Source organism: Pleurodeles waltl, chromosome 5, assembly GCF_031143425.1.
Source record: "Pleurodeles waltl isolate 20211129_DDA chromosome 5, aPleWal1.hap1.20221129, whole genome shotgun sequence".
In the NCBI taxonomy this organism is placed as follows: domain Eukaryota; kingdom Metazoa; phylum Chordata; class Amphibia; order Caudata; family Salamandridae; genus Pleurodeles; species Pleurodeles waltl.
The window spans coordinates 409176402-409196657 of record NC_090444.1 but is presented as its reverse complement, the minus strand read 5'-3'; the positions used below and the strand labels follow the sequence as shown (position 1 = coordinate 409196657).

General features: G+C 44.9%; 1 protein-coding gene across 5 annotated transcripts in view; it reads right to left on the bottom strand.

Moving 5' to 3' along the window:
* Positions 1-20256, bottom strand: part of GPCPD1 (glycerophosphocholine phosphodiesterase 1) — a 741593-nt gene that overhangs the window by 465493 nt on the left and 255844 nt on the right. For all 5 annotated transcript variants that reach the window (XM_069234162.1, XM_069234166.1, XM_069234163.1 and 2 more), the window contains exon 8: positions 874-1117. In XM_069234162.1, the coding sequence (XP_069090263.1) occupies positions 874-1117 (244 nt within the window). The remainder of the gene's footprint in view (positions 1-873; positions 1118-20256) is intronic.

The following is a 20256-nucleotide window of genomic DNA, read 5'->3' as shown; positions in this document are numbered from 1 at the left end:
AGTTGCTTACTCTTCATGTCAGGAAGAACCACAGAAAGTGCTATGGACTTAAGACTGAGCAGTGGATCCAATCACTGTGTCAATTTAATGAGCAAAACGTCTTAAAGGGCAGATCTATGTGCTCCAGGATCCCGTCAGCAAGAGATGGAAAAAAATGACTAAGTCAACTGTCACCTATGGGGCATGATGGGACACTGGAGGTCAAGGTGCCATTAGAGGTGCTGTGTTCTACTGTCTCACATTGCTGCAGCCAATATAGTTACATTTTCCTATCCTTCCCTGTCATTTACTTGAAAAGAGAATTACAAGGGTTTGTGAAGGATGTTTTTAAAAACACCACTTTTCTTATATTTAGTACCTTTTAAGGGTTGTATGGCTTTCCTTCCATCTTCTAAGGTAAATTAAAGGAATTGGCAATATAGCTGGTCTTAAGGCTGCAACATTATACAATACAGTCACATTTTCCTCTTGATCTTTCCAAAGCAAGGCCAAGACACTACACAAAACGTGACTTTGAAAGAAGTGTTCTGGGGTCCCGAACATGGGTGGGACTATTTGGTGCTTCTGATTATCAATTGAGATTTCCTGAAAGAAGGAGATTTGCATTTGGATACACACAGACCTACAATAACAAGGAGTCATGTCATATATTAACAAGCTGTAGAGCATCAACGATACCCCTTTCTGTTACATACTGCTCCGACCCATATTGACAAAGGAGGCATGCTAAAAAGTTACTTATCTGAAGAATGGGCTGATGCCATGAAAAATATGTTTAACGTGCCAGCAGGAGCCATGGCTACATAAAAGCAAACTGCTGACAGAAGTAGAGTTTTCCATGTGTCCAACTAATTATGTTTTACAGAAACCCACCTCAAAAAAGTCGAAGAGTAATTCTAGGTTAGCTGGCTCCATGGTGTGTATGCTATACTCGGTCCATCTATCAGGCAGCAAAGCATAACCACACTCTGGTTGTGAATGCCGAGACTGGTACTCATTGTCACTTATTAAGGCAATATCCAAGGTGTTTCCCATCTTTGGAAGCACAAGTGAAGATGATTTATCTTGCTCCTCATCTTCCTCCTCTTCCTCTGGGCCTTCTAGTGTGAGCTTCACTCTATTGCAAAGAGAGAAAAAAGTTGATTAACAACTAAAATTAATACTATAGACTTACAGCATATATTTAGTAGTAACTTACTTTATATAGATGAAAAAGGATGAGGCTATCCTCTATAAAAAAAAAATATAAAAAAACTGGTGCTAATCAGGATAAATTACTAACCATGAAAAGCACTGCCAAAAAAATAAAACTAGGAATTCTTTGTTAAGCATTTTGCAGACGGGTCAGAATATTTGCAGTCTCTCTCAAGGGGGCCAGAGGCAGCTGCAAGTGGCTAAGTGAAAAAGCAAAGAAGAGGCTGTACCTGCGTTGGTAATGCTAAAGTGTTTTACATCTGACTAGAAATTCTGATGATCCTTGGAAAGGCAAGTAGAATATGTGTTTATGATTGAAACAAATGTGATTTTACATTTTGGTAATCACGTGTTACATCCTGGATCCTCATTAATAGCGCTTTTGATGAAGGGAAGCCTGGGCAAGAAAAAAAGTTACTTACATGTAACTGTGTAACTACAGTTCTTCAGCACTGGTATCTGTCAGATTTACATGCTTCAGTTATTCCCAAATGTCAGCTTGGGAACCCTTTGTAGTCTATGTTAACACATCAGAATTTAAATAAAAATGTGTAAAAAAATAAAAATGGAAAAGCATTCCAAGACCACCATTAGCCCATCCATCTCATGTGTAGCCAACCAGACAGAGGATTCACAGTTTCCAACTGCCAGTTTTTCGTAGCTTGTTATTGAGTATGCAATAGCCCCAGGAACGGGGAGGAGGGCGGGTGCACAAGAATCTATAAGAGATATCTAAGCTGAACACTGTAGTTATACGGTAAGTCACTTTTCCTTCTAGTGTACTGAAGTCATCATAGTACTGGTGTTTTCATTGATTCACATAAGCACCTTGGGACCACACCCCTACACACCTTGCCCTAGTGCCTGGATACTCTTCTCAGTTGGTTAGTGAGCTATACAACTTAACATAACATGCTTGGCACCTGAGATCATCAAAGCAAGTACATGGCTAGAAAGATAGATGGAAATGATGCTGACCCTAATGAAAAAGTGTGTTCATCACCAATGGATCTACCGCTGTTTCAGCTGCAGACTGGATAGCTAAATAGTAATATCTGGCTGTGGTAGGAGGTCCAAAAACAATTAGCCCCTTTGGAAAAGTGCTGTAATGGCACCACATCAAAGGATGCAAGAGTTCAATGATTTTTTTCCCGCATGTCTAGTGTGTCTTTTCGAGTCACCCACCCCAGCAAACAAAGCTGGATCATTGGCTGTAATGGTAGGACGGTCACACCCCAAGTGTCCTAACTACTGCTTCCCAAAATTCCCTCACCTCCACACATTCCCACCACGTTTGTATGCAATTTCCTGCTGTTTTACATTTAGGGCCAAGGTCAGGCTTACTGGGATCAATCTTGTGCAACTACCTTGGTGTAATGTAATCCCTGTGCACACACTTGTAATGTATCTGTTTCAACCGTGCATTACCAGTGACCTTCCTGAAGTTGATCAGTGTAGCAATCCATATGCGGTCCTGAAACCTCCACACCAATATCGGACTCCCAAAGCAACTTCAGAACGCTCAAGCGAGGGGCGGTCTTAGGCACCATGGCTTGGGCAATCGGGTAACCAATCTACCCTCACCTACCATGTCTGATAGAGTCCGATTCAGTACACGAGTATCTGGTTCTTGAGGGAATTCACCCCCCCCCCACCCCCCAAACCCCATGAATGGCCGCTGTGAGGACTGCCATAAGCTAGGAAGCATCTCCCAGTCATCTCCCATTGTGTGCAGAAGACTGTATAACTCACTGAACTAACATCTTCATACAAGTCCCCCAGTGTCTACAGGACATTTCTTTCCGTCCCTCGTCAAAAACAGTCCTTTACTGTGGGGATTCAGCCATGAGTTCAGACAGAAAATACATACTATATGAAGCTAGGACCTCTCGCCAAAAACAGACCTTTACTATTTGTACTCAGCCATGAGTTCAGGTAGAAAATACATGCTACATGAAGCTAGGATCCTTAGAAAGGAAGGAGAAAACACTGTCATGAGATTTTTGAAAGAGTTTGGACCAGAAGGTCAGAGGATAGTTGGTTAGAGCTCAGGAGTCACTATTACCTAGTACAAAGCAGTAGGAACTATGATAGTTGGTGCCTATGAGGAGGGCCGGAACCCCAAGCCACTCCATGCGATTGGCTGCTTGTCACGTCAAAATGAGGTAGGAGGGAGGGAACCATGGTTTAAGGATGAGTTTTAACCTTTTTTTCAAGGTCCCAGACAGATATTAGGGAATAATTAAAGTATGTGAATCGATGAAAGAGAAGATAATTACCCAACTTGTGAAAAAATGCCACTCCAAGTCACCCTTTGGGTATGGATCTATTCTTTCCAACAGCCAGGGCAAAGAGTTGTTACTGGAAGCAGTAGCAGATATTTCTCTATGTGGGGCAAGAGATGGAAAAGAGCAAGTTACTTAGCTTTGGCAATGCTTTTTCTGGTGGATCCAGTATCTACTTGTGTATTCCCCACCTTCTGAATATTCCCTAATGCGCCAGCTTCTGATGGAAATCTTTTCTTTTTAGCTCTCCACAAGCACGTCATAATGACACTGCTCTGCACTGACGTCCGCTTCACCCACTTTTTTTACAGTGCCTTCGAGGCGAACTGGAGATCACCACCTTAACAAGCACATGATGTGCAAACTCCATACAATTATTTAAATATAAATATATATACTTATCTAAACACATTCTGAATATATAATTTTCCAATATCACATATGTATTACAACACATAACATTCTTGGTATATCCAAACAGGCAACGGGGAGGCAGGTGGTACTGTGAGGAATCCACAGATACTGTATCCACCAGAAAAAGCATTACCGAAGGTAAGTAACTTCTTCTGATGGATACATTTACCTGTGGATTCCTCACTTTTTGAACAGAATCCTAAAGCAGTCTCACACTCGGAGGTGGGTTCCGGTCTGGCTATACCAAGAAGTCCTGCAGCACTGAATGTGCAAAATGACCGTCCCTCCTCAGAGTCTAAGCAGAAATACTTTGCCAATGTGTGGAGGGAAGCCCAAGTTGCTGCCTTACAAATGTCAAAAACAGGTACACCTTGTAGAAACGTATCCTCTTTTTGGCATGGTTACCCCCACTTTATTCCTGCTATCAATGTTTTGACTGTGTTCACTGGGGTCCTGCAACCTTTAGATATGGTTGTCCCTAACTTTTCACAACCCACAATTGGCATATTGGTGCCCTCTTATAGGTCCCTAGTATATGGTACCTAGGTACCCAGGGCTGCAGCATATACTATGCCACCCATGGGAGCCCATGCAAAATGTGTAAGCCTGCCATTGCAGCCTGCATGAAAAGGTGCAGGCACCCTTTCACTACAGGTCACTGTACCAGATCACTGTAAGTCACCCCCCTATGGCAGCCCCTCCTAGCCCAGAGGGCAGGGTGCAGCTACCTGTGTGAGAGTGAGGGCACACCTGCATGAGCAGAGATGTCCTCACGAACTCCAGCTCCATTTTCCTGGACTTCGTGAGGGCGGGGAAGCCAGTTTACCCATGTACTGGACATAGGTGACTACCTAATGTCCAGCTACATAATGGTAACCCCAAACCTAGGCATGTTTGGTATCAAACATGTTGGGATCATACCCCAATACTGTTGCCAGTATTGGTTGTTTGATTCCATGCACTCTGGGGGCTCCTTAGAGGACCTCCAGCTTTGCTCCTACCAGTTTGCAGGGCTTTCCCGGGCAGCCTGCCCTGAAGCCATCCTACAGACTGGTTTCTGCCCTCCTGCTGCTTGAACAGCTCAAGGCCAGCAAGGCAGAACAAAGGATTTCCTTTGGGAGAGGAAGCCAACACCTTCTCCCTTTGGAAATAGGTGTTACATGGCTTGGGCAGAGGCCCCTAGGAACAGGTCAGACAGGTGATGTCACAGCCCCCCTCCTAATAAGTGGTCACCCTACAAGGTGACCAGTGCCCTTTTAAGGCTATATGACCACCTTGAGAGAGTTCTCTTGTGGACAGATTTACCCTTATCTTACCCACTTAGTCAAAGACGAGCTGATCATCTGTCCTGAAGTCTTTCGTTCTGTCCAAATAGAAGCTTACTGCTATCTTTGGATCCAGACGATGCAGCCTTTCCTCCTCCATAGAGGGATGGTTAGGAGCATAAAAGGACAGAAGGCTAATAGATTGTCCTAAATGGAAGCTTACTCACACGTCTAGCCGAAATGATAGCTATTAGAAAAACAGTCTTAAATGTAAGAAGTATCAGCTGGCAACTATGCAATGGTTCAAACTGTGAACTCATCAGATATGTTCAGAATACATTTAAATTCCACTGAGGCATTATAAATTGAGTGAGAGGAAACCTAGTAGTCAAACCCTTAAGAAACCTTAATACTACAGGGGACTTAAAGAGGGTTGATCAGGTAAACAAATAAAAGCCGACAGTGCAGATAGGTAACCTTTCACTGTTGCAATTGCGCAACCATTGTGGCGCTAAGCAAAGAACAAGTTGCTAAACATTAGATCAATGCGCATCTAAAGGATCAATGTTTCTCTCCTCACACCACTTAACAAATTTTGCTCATCTGCCAGCACAGTCTTGGTGCAGTGTCGCCTGGCCAATAAAATAACATCCACCACTTCCGGGGGGAGAGAAAGAACTCAGATTGCCCGGTCCAATCTCCAGGCATGTGGGTGCAGACAGAGGTGTGGGCGTAGAAGCTGCCCCTGCAACTGCGAGAGGGAGACAGGGCAAAGGGCACAGTGAGAGTTGAAGGTCTGTGTGCCACACTCTTCTTGGCCAATCCTGGGCAATTAGTCTCACTTGTGCTCGGTCTTGGCGAAGCTTCCTCAGAAGCAGAGGAATCAAGGGTATAGGAGGAAATGTGTAAGAAGCTAGTTGCTCCAGTTCAGCTGAAACTAGTCCCCTTATGCGACCTGCATCGGATACTGAAGGCTGCAGAACGACAGGCGGTGCATTCTCACGAGTGGCAAACAGGTCTATCTGAGAAGTCCCCCACAACTGGAAGACACAAAGAACTACTTCCGGATGGAGACACCACTCATGGGTCGTCTAGCAAAAGACTGTCCGCACGTACATAGAGAACTCCAGCCAAATGGTTTGCTACCATGCATATCTGATGGCCCTGCGCCCAGGACCAGAGCTGCAGAGCCTCTCTGCAGAGAATGCACGGCCCTACTCCTCCCTGTTTGTCGGTGTGCCACATTTCGGTCGTATTGTCTGTCAAGACTTGTACCGACTGACTGATTGGACGGGAGGAAGTCCTCGAGAGCCAGATGTATCGCCCGTAACTCCAACAGATTGATATGAAGCATCTGTTCTACTTGAGAACAAAGACCTTTGATCTCCAGATCCCCCAGATGCGCTCCCCACCCTAGAGTGGAAGCATCCATTATGCCTATAGTCATTTGAGGTGGAAGACAAAAACGTCCTTCTCTGCGATAGGATGCCATCCACACGCCAAAGATCTGCTGCAGTGTCTCTGGAGACTGTTACTGGCTCCTTGAGATCTCCTTTGTGTTGAAACCACTGCTTGCGGAGGCACCACTGGAGAGCCCTTATGTGCCAACGTGCAGAAGTGACCAACAGAATACAGGAAGTGAACAGACAGAGCAGGCTTAGACCTTTAAGACCAGAACAACCGCTCCATCCTGAAACACTAGAATCATAGCCTGTATGTTCCAAATCCTCTGAGAAGGAGGGAAGGCATGATTCAATGTTGTGTCCAGTATTGCCCATATGAACAGGAGAAGCTGAGAGGGATCCAGGTGCGATGTGGGCACGTACAACGAAGAGCCCAGATTGAACAACAACTGGGTTGTCACCTGTAGATGGTGCAGCACTAAATCTGGGGACTTGGCTTTAATCAGTCAATTGTCCAGGTAAGGGAATACTGAAATTCTCTTCCTTCTGAGATGCGCTGCAACCACTGCCATCACCTTCATGAAGACTAGAGGTGCGGAAGTAAGACCAAAAGAATGGACACCAAACTGGTAGTGCTGCAACACCATCACGAAACGGAGATACTTCCTGTGCGACTTCAGAATGGGGATGTGAAAATATGCATCCTGCAAGTCGACAGAAGCCATCCAGTCTTCCTTGTCCAGCACAAAAAGCACCTCTGCCAGGCTCAACATTTTGAATTTTTCCAGTTTGAGGAACCAATTTAAAAGCCTTAGATTGAGAATAGGCCTCAAACGACAACCTTTCTTGCTCCGGAACCAACTCCACTGCACCCTTTAACAGCAGATTTTGAACCTCCTGCTGAAGCAACAGCAGGTGCTCTTCTGAGCAAAAAGATTGTTAGGGAGATGGAAACTCCTGAAAAGGGAAGGACATACCCATTTTCTACAATGCTCAGTACCCACAGGTTTGATGTTATCAACTGCCACAATGAATCAACCTTCCCCCTACGGGCAACACATGCTGCTGACAGGGGAGAGAACTAGGACTGCTTCCTTTGCAGCTTCCCAGTGGAAGAGGAGGAGGAAGGCTGCTGGGTGGCACCACATGATCTAAGTCTTCCACAACCTCTGTAGGATCTGTAGAGTGGGTTGACAGGTTGTTGAACGTGTAACTACTGGCTCCCTCAAAAGGAGGAACTACGGCCAAACCCCCTGAACCTACGGAATGGTCTGTAGGTTGTAGAGAATGATTGAAGACCTAAAGATTTAGTAGTGGCCCTACTGTCCTTAGATCTCTCTAGGGCAGAGTCAGCCTTGGCACCAAAAAGTCTAGATCCATCAAATGGAAGATCCATTAAAGTGGACTGAACATCAGAGGATAACCCTGGTCCTCGGAGCCATGCATGCACTCTGGTCGCAATAGAAGTCCCCATGGCTCTTGCAACAGAGTCCAGGCCTGATTTTATCACCTGTTTCGCTACCCACTATCTTATAAAAGCTCCTAAGATATCCCTGTACATCCTGCCGCAATTTAGGGAGGAACTCTTTCGCTGAATGTATCAATGCATAAATGTACCTACCAAGCAAACAAGTTGCATTGACTGACTTTAGTGCCATGCTTCTTTTTTGCTGATTGCTCCATACGCTTAGATACTCTATTGGCAGGAGCTAAGAGAAACGATCCAGGAGCCGAGTTAGATGAACAAGAAGCTTGCACCACCAAGCTTTCAGGAGTTGGATGCTGTCTGAAGAACTGGGGGTCACCTGGTGAAACTATCTCCTGGTGATAGATTTTGAAACTGCAGGAGTAGTAACCGGCTTCTTCCGTACTTCTAATACTGGTTCCAACAATGCATCATTAAATGGAAGAAGTGGTTCTGGTTCTGATGATGAGGTAGAAGAATAGAGAACCTCAGTGAAAATCTTAGATTTTAACTCTGTAATAGGCAGAGGCAAGTTCAAATGTTATGCTACCTTTCTAATTATTACATGGTATGAAGTAACCTCTGGAGGAAGTATACTACTCCAGGGGATAATAATTCCCACTTGGGGGGGGGGGGGGGGGGGGGGGGGGGGGATTTATCAAGCCCACTCGCTACATCAATCCCTTGAGAGTCATGAGGCAACAGTATCTCTCCTTCCTCCAACTAACGCTGTTCCTCCAAATACTGCTGTGCCTCAAAGCCTCCCTCCTTGTTCTCAGCCTGGATTCCAGGTGCAACCTCAATAAAGAATTCACGGAGGTTGATGAAGCCTGCTGTGGCAAAAGTGAAGCTGGATCCTTACTCCATGCCAAAGTAGACTGACTCGAGGTCAAAGTCTATCTGATGTCGGTATCGGCGTCACTGCGCCATCACTTCAGGAGGTGGTGTTTTATTCTGTGCCGACCCAGTCCACTCAAACGGAGTCAAAGGCAGAAAGGACATGAGTGGAGCCTGCCTTTATGGCACCAGTACTCCCAGACTGAATGTCAAAGGACCCATGGGGCCAGCAGGACACCATAGTGGGGTGAGGACCATTGCTCTGTTGAAAATGCTAAACATAGCATTTAAAAAACTAGACAGATCCGTTCCCGGTGTCGGAAAAGCCGGATCCTCTTGTTATTTTTGTGGTGGTTGAACTTAACCGGTCACCTGATCTTTCATCTCCTGACCTTGTATGGAAGCAGGAGAAAATTGAGCCAAAGGTCTTTTAGGCGATGCCGATATCTCCACCGAAGACGGCGCGGGAGATGCCTCAGGTGACTTCTGTTGAAAGCGAGAGAATGGAACTCACCTCGAGTCGTATGGCGCCAAGATCTCAAAGTCAGAGATACAGACTGAGGACTGTCATCTCGAGACAAGTGACTCCTTGAATCATGACTACGTCCTGTCTTGTGCGATCTCGAAGATCTATGTGATGGAGACTCCTCCCGAAGCCTGGATCTTCATCGGCCTCTCTTCTTCTTCGCCTTTGACAGGCTTTGCCTCTCTTTCTTTAAGAGCCTTTGGATTCATGCTCTAACAAGATGAACATCCTCCGACATCGTGGTCCAAACTCACAACAAAGAAACTTCTCATGCGGGTCAGTCAGCGACATCAGACCCCAGGACTCCCTATAAGGCATAAAGCCAGATTTTCTAGGCAGAGGCATTGTAGCAATGAACATAATTCCCTTGAAACAGCTGTAACACAAAAGAGAGGTAGAGTAAAAACTGTTAGCGCCAAACGCGTGGAAAAGAGGGAATGGACGTGAGCACGCCAGCGAGGATTTCTTATGGCTTTGATGTTGGATGGAGTCACACGTGGAGCCATTTCATTGTGACGTCGACGTGGACAGCTAGAAAGAAAAGATTTCCGTCGGATGCTAGTGCATTAGGAATATTCAAAAGGTGAGGTCTCCACAGGTAGATGTATGCATCAAAAACAAGGATACATAGACAGTTCTAAAAAGACTGATGTATCATCTTGGTTCCCAGCCATGCAACCAAAGACCTCTACCTATGTTAAACAAATTAGGGGGGAATGGGGGGGTGGGGGTTGGTGAGCGAAGAACGGTGCAACACACCTTTCCTCTAATCTCTAAGGGGATTTTCTGGACATATTGAATAATCATTAACCATGGCAAACACCCTGGGTTGACTCATATCAATTATAGCCGGATGCAAGTCTACAAGTCAATTACTCAAGAAGTACTATACAAAACATCACAGGTTTTCCTAATCACTGTCCTGATGCCAATCTAGAAGTGGCTTTGATGCAGTATACACTCAGGCCCAAGGTCTGGTGAGACATTTTGGGGTGTTAGAAGAACCTCATTGGGTATTTTAAGGGGCCAGCCCAAACTTTGCAAAGGTGGTGTTGATATACAAGCACTGAGTGAATGTGCTCTTCCAATTCTGTTGCTAGAATGACAAAATCCCTATTATCCCCACCACTGATATTAGGGGTCTATATTGTGCAAGAGCCTAAACACCTGTAACCAGTTGTGAACCTGACTACATGAAAAGCCTACTGATAACCTTAAGTGTATGAGCTCTGCCAGATAAACTGCCATCTGAGTTAGTGGTGTCAGGCTTGAGTAATGTCAGTTACTGCTGCAAATAACAGTGTGGGCTTTGCGCATCCAGTTTAAGACATTTCAATATTTTCCTTCTTTACAGTCACTTGCTCGCTAGCATTTGCTCTTGCAATGGCAGCTGCACTCATTAAAATTCTTATCATCCGTGTGTTATGTTTGGACCTGTACACTGGCAGCCATACTCCTACCAAAGAATAATCTTTGGTTTCACCGCTATACTCAATTACTTTGATGGTACAACAATAAAAAAAGCAAAGCAAAAGAATACTTTTTTTTTTGTTTTTGTTTTTTAAAGACAAAGATTGCCCAAGGTCAAGGCAGAAAGACATTCATCCCTTAAAAGTGGTAGAGACTGTTCCCATTTACCACATTACCTCAACAGTGCTAAGGATGTGAACTGTTCATCCACTTGGACGAGGGAGGGGAGGCAGTTTTAGGGGTTGCAGGGTAACATCTTGTGCTTGTAATCTTGCAGGGGTTTGTGAGCATTGTTGGCTATCAAGGACTCCTGACCGCTAAGGCATTTTATTTATTTTTTTATTCAATTGTTTTAACTGGCTATTACTTTAGTGCTTCTGATTTGAACAGCATTGCGATCTCAGCTCCTTTTTCAGGCATTATTCCCAGATGATTAAAATTGTTATGAGTACCTCTACATTGTAGATAGTATAGGAAACTGGCACTTGTTGCAGTTACTACACCCCGTGCCACCCTTAGGGACCTCTCACCTAACACATGCACACTGCCATTGCAGATTGTGTGTTGGTGGGAAGAAAAAGGCAAAGTCGACATGGCATCCCCCTCAGGGTGCCATGCCCACAAAACTGTGGCATAGGTAAGTCACCCCTCTAGCAGGCCTTACAGCCCTAAGGCAGGGTGCACTACACCACACGTGAGGACATAGACACTGTAGGGGCATATTGCTCCTGCAGCTAAGTCCATTCTTAGACATTGTAAGTGCAGTGTGGCCATATTAGGTATATGGTCTGGGATTTTGAAATTTCGAACTCCACAGGTCCATAATGGCTTCACTGGATACTGGGAAGTTTGGTATCAAACTTCTCAGCACTTAAACCCCTACTGATGCTAATGTAGGATTTATTAAAAATGTGCACAGATGGCATCCTAGAGATGCCCCCAGTATTTTACCCAGTCCTCTAGTGTAGGACTGATTGGTCTTTGCCAACCTTGCACTAGCAGACAGGCTTCTGACCCCATTGGGTCAGGGCCTCTGTGCTTTCTGAGGCCAGAAACAAAGCCTGCTCTGGGTGGCGGTGCTTCACACCTCCCCACTGCAGGAACTGTAATACTTGGCAGTGAGCGTTAAAGGCTCGGGCCTCGTGTTACAGTACCCCAGGGAACTTCAGCTAGTGAAGATGCCTGCCCCAACCCCGAGGACAAAGCCCAACTTTTGGAGGCCAGTTCGGTGTGAAACTTAGAAAAAACAAGGAGTGACCACTTCTCTGGACGCCTTCGGGGTGGGCGCAGCTGCTGAAGAGACCCGCCCCGGCAGAATCCTCCATCTTGGTTTGGAGGACAGGGACCAACAGGGTTAGGAATGTGCCCCTCTCCATAAAGGGAGTGGGCAAAGGAAGGGTGTAGCCATTGGCTACTGCCCTCTGACCCCTGCGACGCCCCTAAATCTTGTATTTAAGGACTTTCCTGAACCCAACTCACCAGATTCCTGGCAACCTACAAGAAGAACTGCTTAGCTGAAACCCCCAGCAAAGAAGGAAAACGACAACTGCTTTGGCCCCAGCCCCATCAGCCTATCTCCTGCTTCAAAGAACCTGCAAAAGAAAAGCGACATGTACAGCGGGCCCAGCGACCTCTGCTCCGCTCCACAGGACTGCCCTGTACCCAAGAGTACCAAGAACTCTTGAGGACAGCGGCCCTGTCCAAAAAAAAAAAAAAAAAAAAAACAACAACTAAGGACTCCCACCTCACTCTGGATGTGTGAGTCCCGACCACTCTGCACCAGACACCCACGGCCCATGTCCAGGTGCTCCACCCAGCTAGAGGGTGCACAGGCGATTGCTAGCAAGTGCCAAGCCTGGGTTGACCTCTTCACCCCTCCATGACAACACCTACAGAGGGAATCCCGAGGACCCCCCTGACCGCAAAGCTCCGCACGGAAATTTCCAATGCCTAAAGACACGCTGCACCCGCAACTCCCAGGCCTTGGAGAACCAGACCTCCAGTGCAGTAAAGTTTAGCAGGTGACCTCCTCCCTATCCAGCCGGTGGTGTGCCTGAGACACACCCCTGGACCTCACCTGGAGCCTCTGAGTGACCCCTAGGGGTCCCCCTCAGACTAGCACTGGAAGCCCGACGTCCTGTTTGCACCCTGCACCCGGCCGCCCCTGTGCCGCTGAGGGTGTGTGTTTGGTGCCTACTTGTGGCCCCTCCAGGGCTTCTCTAATACCCCCTGGTATGCCCTCCGAGTCGTGGGTACTTACCTGCAGGCAGATGATTCAGGGTACCCCTGTCTCCATAGGAGACCATGTTGAAATTGCTCATCTTTGACCTCTGTCCAGCCGGCCCAGTGTTGCTGGTGGTGGGTATTTGGAGTTAATTTCAACCCCAACCAGTAGACTTCCTAAAACCCGGACATTGAAACTGTAGGTGTTGTACTTACCTGCAAACTGAACTAACATTTCTTACCCCCAGGAACGGTTTCTGAAAATTGCACTGTCCATTTTTAAAATAGATTATTGCCAATAATTCAAGGACTGTATAATTTATCAATTTCAAACAAAGTACTGTTGATACATGTGTAAAAAACGAATCTATTGAAGTACGTACCTGCAACTTGAATCTTGTGGTTCTAAAAATAAATTATGAAAATATATTTTTGCTATTAAAAAACCACTGGTCTGGAGTAAAGTCATTGAGTGTGTGCTTCTTCTATTGTCTGTGTACAACAAATGCTTTGCACTACCCTCTGATAAGCCTAACTGCTTGACCACAAAGAGAGAGAGCATTAGTATTATCTACTTTAGCCTCTGTTAATCTTCTGGGGAACCCCTGGACTCTGTGCACACTATAGCTCATTTTGATATAGTATATAGAGAGCTAGCTTCCTAAATATAGCAGAGATCGTGTCCCACTGGGTGACTGCTGCCAGGCCTTAAACCTTAACTTAAATGCAGGGAAGGTTCTGATAGTGAGTATGCATTTGACAGAATCATGGGCTAGATTGTGACCATAGAGACTATGACATTTCTTCACAAGCATAATTTGTGCAGCTAAAAGACCTTTGCAGAGTAGGCCATTCTGAAATGCAGACAGGTAACACACAGAACATAAGGCAGGAGTAGTCACTTGAGCCCCCTAATAGAATTCAGCAGCTAATTCCCCCTTGAATTGATATACTGAAAGTAAAGTCAATACAGCAAATTGTTGTCCAGTAACTACTTCCATCTATTTGTGAATGATGTGTTCTTTGAGGAAGTTGTGCACAAACACATCTGTGTGGCAAACAGTTGGAGGGAGCAGGGAGGCAATCTGGCACCTCATTCTAGGGCACATCTGTGGATTGCTAATTCGCTTGGGAGTTTTAAAAAAACTTATGGCCTTATGATCCTCATGGGATTAGTACACAAAACCAACGGTCTACTCGTAAGGTATGGGCAACAACCAGCTTCACATCGATCATGAACAGAGATAATTTTTTTATTCTGAAGGATATGCTGCATTTCAATGATTATGCTGCAATATTGCCCTCGGCCCATCCATTGCAGACCATAATGGGCTGTTCAAAGTTCTGTCCTTTGTGGAACATTTGTTTTTCAAGTTTCCAGGTATCTATACTCCTTGGAAGAATATAGCAGTCAACAAATCGTTAATCCTCTAGAAAGGGCAGCTGCTGTTCAGGCTGTACATAGTAAGCAAAAGAGCTTTTCAAGGCATCAATCTGTAAAATGTTTTGTGAGTCCTGCACTGCGAATGTATAAAGGCTCAGACTGGATACTGGGAAATACTCCAGAATAAAACCCTGGAGTTGTCCTTGCACATTAAGGACAGCAGAGACAATTGCATGGGAGCTAACACAATCACTCCTTCTTATAACTTTAATGTGGACAACAGGATACAGGAGTCCAGCTTTTCAATGAGTATACAACTGTGGCACGTGGTGCAATTTGAACCCACCACAAAGTATTTCTTGTGGAACATGTACGCGAGATGCTTAAAAAAAAAGAAATAAAAAAAATATATATATATCAGAGCTGTATTACAACAAACTGGTTGCTGTATAATTCTCAGAAAGGTAATAAGTATGGTAATAAGTATGTGCTCAATACAACTCATGATGAGAGCACTTCTATGATCAATATTTGGGGCCAGTTGGCAGACGTACACAAGCCCTGCTGTAAACTGAATTATAACACGTAAATGGACAGAGTGAACACACAATGACCAGGTAAGTTAATCATAAAATGCAGGTTATTAAAGTTGCATATGGCTTAAGAAGTTGGCTATACCCCGGATCCTGTTGGTAACAAACAATGTACATCTTGACTATTGTCTGACCGCAGGAAGACTGATAGCCTTCCTGGACTCTTAGCTGGAAGGTAATGATAGTCTTAATGCTGTAGAAGAAATAGCCTCTATTTCAGCTGTTGTGGTGGACGTAGCTAAGTTGCAGGATAGGCACTTTGCTGTTAACATTCCTGCAACAGAGCAAAAGAGTGATCCTTATTGGAGATGCAGAGTTTGTGCTTCACGGGAAGAGACAGGAGAGTTGTTATTGCTGTTCCCAGTACCCATCTCAGCAAGACCTGTGTTTTTGTTTCACTTTCTACCACACAAAAGTAAAGTTCTGTGAGAACGATTTAAATGGAGCAGTCAGATTAAAAGTATGTGCCTATGTAGCCTTTCAAATTGTTCCATCAAGTCTTGAAAACCTTTGCAATAGCACTGAGCCAAAGAAGTACCATAATCAAAAGCCACAGCGTGGAGTGCTGTTTTAATGGGAGAAGCATGGGAACGCTAGGTAGTATGACATTTGTATATCTGCCTGCAATTCCCAGAGTTTGTTACAGGTTTAGCAGGTTTCCCTGAGAGGTAGCCAAGCCCAGCTAAACAAGCATTTGTAATGCAACAGGTTTTGCATTTCTCCGAGTTAGAGCTATTAGCAGTTGTAAACTCCCAACCGGACTTTTCTTGCCACATTAAATGGAAAAAAAAAAAAAAAAAGAGCATGATCGCGCTGCTACGTTCACTTGTAGTGAAACCTATCGGCAAAAGTGCAATTATCTATGCAACTGGCAAAAGTCAAATTAATTATGTAACCGGGTCGATGTCATGGAAAGCGTTCGACTTCTGCCAAGCGAGATCACGCTGCTAAAAAAAGATAAAAAGTAGTCCACAAACCGGACGGAAAACAGCAAGCCTCGCATGTTTTCAGTACTTGGTCGCTGCGCTAGAGGAGGGCTAACCACTGGAAAAGGCATGACGTATGCATGCCTTCCACTAATGAAAGCAAGCAGATTTTAACAGGCAAGCCCATGAACCAATGAAAGACACTGACATGAACGGGCTCCGAGCCCTTTTCTAACTACTAAAGCATCTTGCAAGCTAAACGCTTGCGCATGCGATGCAGGCTTGACCCTAAAAATACCACAGCTACCCAGATCGCCAAAAGGGGTCACTGTTAATGGCGAAAGTTCAAAATCACCAAGCTGCACTTTGGGGCCTCTCCCGTCCTGCCACAAATGCTAGGCCCAGCCCCATAAGTAGGAAGTTATTTTTATCAGGAGAAATGTGAGGATACAGTATAGTGTAGCACTTGTTAGAATCAACTGAATTTCTCTCAATTTTGGTCTACTGAACGTAGGCCATAGTGCAAGGAAGACCTTATTTAAAATGTCCTTTCAAACACATGATCATGTGGACAACCCCCAATTCAAAGTTGTACATATAACCCCTATTCCTAAACTCAGAATCTAGGGCACATTTAAAAAAAATGTCTAGGTTTTCTCCATACCTATTTTTCATTCACTACATTCTACCTTGCGTATTGATGCAAGGTCAGTTCGCAATGATATATTCTTGCAACCTCAAGGCAATGAATGAGTTAAAGATATACTAATTTTGAAAATTCTTTCATTAAGGCAAAAGATCAGAGAAGAAAATGCTTTTATCTTTTTCTAATTGTATTTTTCATTTCAAAGATCAGTTTTTTGGGACAGCTAAGAAGAATCTTGTAAACTACCTCTTGCTGGGTTCAGAATTTGGTCTAATTTTTCAAAACTATACAGCTTTTCGGATTATTTTTTTTGTGCATCAATTTTATTGGCATAACGACTTTATTACTTACTGTGTAAGCATATGTTCGTGGCATGCAGTACTGTAGATTCACATGCTCTAGTTACTCCAAGCATCTAATACTGGGTCCGGATGTGTCCATGTTGTTTCTCTTCGAAGAAGCTGTTAGAGTCACGAGGTAGTGACCCCTCCTCTCGGTGATACTGCTTATGGGCATTGACTCCATTGTTAATTGATTTTGCTCAGTCGGGTGAGAAGGGAGTATGAGTAGTGTTAGAAAGAGAAGTCCATGCATATGAAGTGTAAACTAATACTGCCATCCGGGGAGGAGGACAGGTGCCTGTGAATCTACAGCACTACAAGCAACAGATGCTTACAGGGTAAGTAACAATCTCTTCAATGTCATGTGTGGCTGTAGATACACATGTTCTGCACAGACTGTAAAGCAGTGCCCTCCAAAAGCGGTAGCTAACCCATGGGTGTTGCAGTTGTCTGGAGAAAAAAAAATGCATTCTGGAGGTAGTTTTTAGTATCCAAACACTGACTTTAGGAGCCAAATCCCAAGATTGAGTTCTTTGGGATCTGGGGGCCTGATTTCTCCATGGTTCTGAGTGAGAAGGTCTGGTCCTAGGGGACGCTTTTCATGGGGAACTACGTAGAGTTTGAGTAGTGTTGTGAACCATGGCTGGTGCGCCCACATGGGCGCTACTAAAATAAAGGTGAGAGAAGTCTGCCTGAGCTTCCTCACTACAAACAGAAGAAGAGGGAGAAGTGGAAAAGCAAGGGCAAATATCCCTTACCAGCTCATACATACAGCATTGCCTTTGGATAGGGGCTGTGGGAGTGTGGAGGTGAAATCTGGGCATTTTGAGCTGTTTGCTGTTGCAAACCGATCTGTGCATGGAAACCCCCACCGATGGAAATATGTTTGAAGGATTTGGGGGTGGAGTTTCCATTTGTGGACTTATTGCCACATCCTGCTGAGCAGGTGGGCAAAGTCGCTGTCCGTCCCCTGGGGGTGTTCTACTAACATGTGAATGTGGTATCAAAATGCCAAACGCCAGATTGTCTGAATTAGGTGAGACAACTATAGAGTGTTGTCTCCCCCTCCCCCCTTCTACAAGTAAAACATGGTTCTTGTCTTGTCTGTCCAGACCACGACAATCTGGCCTTGCAAGTGTACCAGAAAAGCTTTGCGCGCTAGCTGAATGGCTTGAAGTTCCAAGTAATTGATGTGTCTGGCTTATCTCCTTTATCTGCTATATAAGATTGTGGAGAGCCCTGTGGAGGTCCCCCAATCATGTCTTCTGCATCTGAATGTGAGTGGTGTGGTGAAGAAGGTAGAGGTGGAGGAGAGGGTGGTAAAGTTGGCGGATTAGTACTGGTTGCCATCTCCTTTTTCTTAGGCGGTGTGGGTAAATCAATGGCCTCCTTGAATGAAGACTGGCGCTTGAGTTCAGTTGGTGTCAGCTTTGCTGATTTTGTGATGATCCGACCAGTATCAGGCTGAATCTGTATTGTCTTTTACTTCCAACAGAGTTTGTCCCCCATAATCTGTAAATTAGGCTCTAGTGTCAAAATAATCACCTACAATGTTGAAGTCGAAACTTTTGGTACCAAAGAAGCCTTATGTTTTGGTATCGAAGTAGTCAGTGCAAACGACTTGGGTGTGGTTGGTGCCGATGTCTTCAGCGATGGTTGGCTTGGTGCCGAAACCGGTTGAGCCCGAGACTTGGCGGGAGCCTTAGCCTTCGGTGCCGAGCCGGAAGGTGGGGCATCCTTAGCAACTGTTCAGTACCTGCCATGGCCTGTTGGCAGTGGTGGCCCTGCAGTCTTATGTTTGTTCGGTGCCAAATGTTTTTTAGTGGGTAGGACAAGGGCCTTTGTACTCACTGCATGCGCCAAAGTAAGTTCCTACGTGTGTATGCTGGACTCAGTCTGAGTTTGATTTGGAGTCTGGAATAGAAAAGGCCTTCATGCAGCTCTTCATGCGGTTCAATGTCTTGGATACTGAAGCTGTTTGATGTCTCTTCCAACACCTTGCGCTGCATTTCTTTCCTACGTGCCCGCTGATCTTGCAGGGTCTTCTTCGATAGAAACGATCAACAGGCCTCACAAGCTGCCTCGTCGTGGTCAGGCGATAAAGAGGGGCTGCAAACCAAATGGCGGTCTGCACGTGGATATTTATCATGGCAGCTAGGACAAAATCTAAGTGTGTAAGTTTCATTAGCAGTGCATTGCTACAGTACCGATTTGCAGAAATAGGGGACACCAGACTGGGCAAGGCCTGAAGGCAGACAGCAAATTTGTTTGAAACAAAGAATATGGATTTTCTTCCTGATTTCGATGTATGTCACTGAAATGCAAACAAAAACAATACCGATGGAGATGTCCGAGGACCCAAAAGGAGCCCGAAATGGTCTTGAACTGGAGCACCAAAGAATACATCCGAACCAGATGGCAGAAAGAAAGCAATCTAATAATGGAGTTGATGTCCATGCGCAATATCACAGAGACAAACAACTTGCAAACATCCGGATCCAACACTAGGTGGCAGAAGTATGCAGAGCACGTGTGTCTGCAGCCACGCATGCCATCAAACATTAAGTACCAAAAAAGAAATATCAGCAAATTCAATGACATGCAACTCCAACATAAATCCATAGTAAGATACAAATGCTGTTTGCAATACATGCATCAATACCAAACGTGACTAAAATATAAGAATGGAAGGAAAAAAGATGGAGTGAGAAAATAAGCTACAGATGGAGAGAATAAAGGAAAAAGGACTGGATGAAAAAGGTGAGTGAAGACTAAACTACAAAGCAGGAGAGAGAAGGTAGGGAGGTGGATCATTCAGTCGAATGACAAGTATAGTCATGCTGAGGGGTGGGTGGGGGTGGAGTAAAGAGATAATCAAGAGTCGTGGCTAATTGGGGGCAGGGAACATCCTGATAAAAGGGAGACCACATAAGAAGAAAAATACCTGCTTTGTCCATTAAATTGTACATGTCCTTTTCATAGGACATGGTCCTGTACATTTCCACAACCCATTGCTCATGTGACTGCAGTTGGGAGAGACTCCAACGTTGTAGAATACTAATCTTGGCAGCTTTAAGGGCAAGAACGAGCAAACAATGGGCATGGCAGGTCAACTCAAAAAGGTCTATTAAATCTTGGAGAACTGGGTGGGTCTAAAAGTGGTGAGGACAAATCCATGGATTTCCAGAGTGCAGAGCCCACTACTGTCTAGAAGGAATGAATGTCCGGGCAATACAGTAATATATGAACTACATCACACAGCGCGTGATCACATCGCCAGCAGG